Raw genomic sequence first — 5,000 nt, forward strand, 5'->3', positions numbered from 1 at the left:
TGATAATAAAACTATTTTACTTGCGTAAAACTAATGAAAGAAGCATATCGAAATGAAGCCAGTAAGTCTTAAAAATCTTTTTTTTTAATATTCCACATAGGAAAGTTGTATCTTGATAGTGGCTATGATTTCTCATGCAGATTTTTGAATTCCCAAATATTTTGTGATGTATGTACAAAATTAAGTTTGCAATAAACCAATGTAAAAAAAAAGGTAAATATTTATATCGACTTTTTTAGTTTAGTTTTTTGGTGAAATATCGTGTGTTTACGTCCATGATATAATCTTTCGAAAGATGTAGGACCTAAACTTAAATGAGAGTCTATAGTATTTTGAAAATTATATATATTTCTAAGGATTATTTTTTATATTTCACTTAGAACATAATAATGTAATAAAATAGATATAGTGAAACAATGATACATGAAAATATGAACTTTATTATATCAAGAAAAAATACACTTTTAGTCTCTCAATATATGTTTTGACAGAACAGCCTTGCCAAGCGAGAAGAGAAACGCTCAGAAAGAATACTATTTATTTTGGACGCTAAAGCGAAGGTATGGGCTACTATCACATAGAATGCATCAGATATCCATACTTTATATAGAAACATCTCAGACAGCTACCTCAAAGCATGTGAATTGGGGCATTTTAAGAGTAAAATTAGCCGAAACGAGCTCGCTGGGACTTCCGCGCTCGGTATACTCGTATCTATAATTATGACTTAGTAAAGGAGGTATTTAAATTTCCTTTGGATAGTAGGGCAAAATAGTCGCTTCTGTTTCATGCATTTTGTCAAATCGATGGCTGGAGTATAGGGGTGCTCAATAGGTCCAAAGACTTAGGTAACGTTTATTTTTGTTGTTGTGGAGATGTCGTTATTCAACGTGTTCAAATAAAGTTTTTTTTTTTTTTTAAGTTTTACGGCCGGAAGGATATTTTTTTAGCTTAAAATAAACTCCGATTTGGGAATATTATATTTTGTATTTTCTGATTGTTATATATATATTTTTTCTGTTGTATGGTTGTCCTTTTCTTATTCCTCAGCTTCAGTTTGAGGGCTATGGGTTGAAATATATAAATGTAATAGTTACATGTTATAATGGTTATATGTATTAAGAATGATATATAGATATAATCTGACAGGTGATATATGTGAGAAAACCCTCTTTGATATATTTTGGTGACGTGTAAAGATGTTTTGATGAAATTTGGTGTCCTCCGCTGGCCTTGCAGAAATCGGCGCGGCCTTCGTGCCTGTTGGTGCTCTGGTCAGCTCATCTGGTAAGATAGAGTTTGGAGACATTTCTGGTGATTTATTATCTAATAAGGAGCTAGTCCAAGCCATAATTTGCCATATATAAGTGGAGGTTTGTGGGTCCTTGTTTGAGCATGAAGCACAGAAGCTGAAATTATCAGTTATCACTGCGCTGTTATGTAAATTTTCTTGCCCCTTCCAATCATTATTTCTACCATGCTGATGCAGTTCATTTGCATAATATGTATGTAGTAATTTACAATACTAGTTGACATATTACAGGAATGAGTTATGTATTCAGTATGTTACTTGATACAGTGTAAACATTGTGAGCAATTAAAGAAAAAAAAGAAATGGTTGTGCATTTAAATGCTTATTACGGACATAATGTAAATTCCCTCTTTTTATGTTACAATTTCATATTTTCCAACTTCATGTAGTTTATTACAACATATAGAATGAGAACATATCATTTCCTGTTAAATGTAGAGTACTTTAACCCTGTGATCTGCAATATATTTAGGTTAAGTTACCAAAAATAAACCTAAATTAACTAAGCTATTACTAAACCAGAAGTCAAAAGTCACCAACTTTTCACAGGCCAATAGAAATCTTACACAATTTACATGGCTACTTTTATGCACATCATTAACGTATTCACAATAAATACAATTTCAAGTAAAGTTTGGTGAGGCTGTGGGTATCAATGCACAAAACTCCACGCATGGGTCATTCCACACTTGGGTTATTGTCCAGGTTTACCCCCAATCCCTTGCTCATTGTTGTTGTAGGGGGCGTAAGTGTATTTTCAGCCGTGACATGATAAGATATCACCTGGAGTAAATAGGTAAAGTGTGGTCAGCCAGTGAAGATAGAGAAAAGTTTGTAAAGAAAAGACAAAACCAGTCTTAGGTATAAAAATATAAACTCATAATCACATATCAAAGTTTTTCAATATATGTATCTGGTGATGCTGTGGTGTTAACCCATTCACCCCAGATTTATGTTCTGTCCCCTGTAGTTTTTTTGTGAACGTTGTTACATATAGATGGCTCCACATGTGCTCAGCTGGCAAGGAGTCTATCAGTAGTCCTAGTGACCGATCCTGATTTCCCTATTCCTTGAATTGGCGGGAAAATGTTTTTCTTTTTAATATAGTTGATATCAGTATTGTTATTATTGCTATTAATATTATGATTATTAAATTATTAAAATCTCAATAACATTTAAGACAATGAAATAATGCAAAAGACCCTTTCCAAAAGTCGAGGAAAAGGGTAAACCGGTGAGATACGTAGGACTAACAACCAACTCCTTGGTGACTAAGCACTTGTAGAGCCATCTATGTGTAATTATAATAAATAAACTTGTATTACTTTGGCATGGTATGTATTCATACCATAAGGGGCGATTGGGTTAATATTTCACACCAACTATGGCCATCAAATCTCCATCACACAAATTAAGTAAGGAAAGAGCTTGTACTGAACTGAATTAACTTGGAAGATTGCAGACTTACACTAAATGATCAGAAAATAAAACATGGGCATGAGCCAAACAAAAGGAAATTATGTAATTGAAAAAGTTAATAATGAGTAGTGTCAGATAAATTGCTACATAAATAATGAAAAGGTAGTAAATATTATATGAATGAATATTACCTCTATATTCTGAGCTCCCTTCGTCGAGCATATAAAAAGGTTCCTGTTCCAACCAAGTCACCTCAAATAAATTGTCAACATTTGAAACTGGTGGACGGTTTTCACATTTATATTTGAGTGGAAGAGGGGTATAGGGAAGGTAAATAAGTATGTTTGGTATCGTATTGCCTCCTCTAGTCTCAACGCCACAGAGAACTTATTTCTCCCTTTCCATCTATTTTGAATAATCGGGTTTGTGGTTGGGCGTGGCAAGGATAAGACCAGGATTTGTACTTTTCAAGGCTTGAATAAGATGCATGTACTTGCTTGTAGCTAGAAAACTCAGTGCAGGAACCTTAGCTGCCTGATAAGGATGGAAAAAAATTGTGATTTAAAAGATTTGTAAATAGCTTTGCTTTACTAGCTTTACAAAGAAAATATATACGTATATTTATTGGACAAGTAAGTAATGTTGATCTTCCTAGGATAAGTTACAAATAAGTGGTTGTTAACCTTTTTAGTCACAGACCCCTTTAAGAATCTGATGAAAGTTATAGACCACTTCCAAGTAATATTCACATAAATGCAACCATGCATGCAATGTCTGTAATGTACTTTGTTGAGATTTGATTGTCTCATACATAAATGATATGCACAATGTACCATTAAACTTCAAAGTAAACAATCTAGAAACACACTCCTTTTTATGTAAGAAATTATGTCTAAGGTTATATAGCAAATGTTAATGTTAATTTCTATCTGATCCACATGGACCCCCTGAAACCTCAGGTTTAGAACCCATGCTATAAATTATACTTTCAAAGCAATTTTTATGATATATATAATGCAGCATCTATGAATGCTAATACAATTGTTTTCTAAAACTAACCTACTAAAAAGAATATGGAATCATATATAAAGAAATGCTCTAGAATAAGCTATATAGAGAACAGTAGTATTTAGATTATATAGGATACTATTTAAAAATTTGTTTGCTTCGTTACTGTTCATTCTCCTTTTTTTTTATTATTATTATTTGTTTTATCTTCTTTTAATCCCCATAATGTGGAGGCTAATTTGGTGTACTTGTTAATTTTTCATAAACTACTTTACTTTAATATGAAAAATATGATATTCAGTCAACCTGACAATGTATTATCATTAATCCCTTTCAACATTCTGCAGGTAATTGCGAGGCACTGGTGAAAACAAAACCATGGGTGACTGCAGCGATCTTGACCGTCAGATTGAGCAGCTGCGGCGCTGTGAGGTCATAAAGGAAGCAGAGGTCAAAGCACTCTGTGCCAAGGCACGGGAAATCCTTGTGGAAGAGAGTAATGTACAAAGAGTGGATTCACCTGTTACAGTAAGTTCACTCAGTTGTGTTCTATTGTTACTTTTCATTTGATATACGTTTATCTATCAATATGTAAGATATGTGTGCATTTGTTTGTGCATGTGCACACTTATACACCTATGCCCAAATATGATATTTTTATGTTAGCTTAAGAATAGAAACCTAAATTATATTATTTGAAAATATTATATGTGATATGAAGTATTTTTGATTTGACATCTGTAATAATACATTATATTTATTAATTTCAGGTATGTGGAGACATTCATGGACAGTTTTATGACTTAAAAGAATTATTTAAAGTTGGTGGAGATGTGCCAGATACCAACTACCTCTTTATGGGAGACTTTGTTGACAGAGGCTTCTATAGTGTGGAAACTTTTCTCCTACTTTTAGCACTGAAAGTAAGAAGTAGCACTTGTTATGCCTGAGTGTATAGGAGCATGTGTTGTTAGATGTAATATTTATATATATTTGATTAAGGTAAATGCTTTAAATTTAAGTTAATATCAATATACATCAACTTATTTTACACGAACAGGTTATTTCATTTTGTTTTTGAATCTCCCACACAGGTTCGATACCCAGACAGAATCACATTGATCAGAGGCAATCATGAGTCACGACAAATTACTCAAGTATACGGTTTCTATGATGAGTGTTTAAGAAAATATGGAACCATCACAGTATGGCGATACTGCACAGAAATTTTTGACTACCTATCACTATCTGCTATTATTGA

General features: G+C 32.9%; 1 protein-coding gene across 3 annotated transcripts in view; it reads left to right on the plus strand.

Moving 5' to 3' along the window:
- The first annotated feature begins 481 nt into the window (after positions 1-481).
- Positions 482-5,000, plus strand: part of LOC125042253 (serine/threonine-protein phosphatase 4 catalytic subunit) — a 13,612-nt gene continuing 9,093 nt past the window's right edge. Inside the window, exons 1-5 of one of the 3 annotated variants that reach the window (XM_047637795.1) lie at positions 487-560; positions 1,240-1,287; positions 4,087-4,267; positions 4,510-4,662; positions 4,834-5,000. The exon at positions 4,834-5,000 is cut by the window's right edge and continues 7 nt beyond it. In XM_047637795.1, the coding sequence (XP_047493751.1) occupies positions 4,118-4,267; positions 4,510-4,662; positions 4,834-5,000 (470 nt within the window). In that variant the 5' untranslated portion in view covers positions 487-560; positions 1,240-1,287; positions 4,087-4,117. Of the gene's footprint in view, positions 561-1,239; positions 1,288-3,244; positions 3,364-4,086; positions 4,268-4,509; positions 4,663-4,833 lie in introns of those variants that run through there. The other 2 variants (XM_047637796.1, XM_047637797.1) reach the window with 2 other exon arrangements.

The sequence above is a fragment of the Penaeus chinensis genome, chromosome 31 (genome assembly GCF_019202785.1).
Source record: "Penaeus chinensis breed Huanghai No. 1 chromosome 31, ASM1920278v2, whole genome shotgun sequence".
NCBI lineage: Eukaryota > Metazoa > Arthropoda > Malacostraca > Decapoda > Penaeidae > Penaeus > Penaeus chinensis.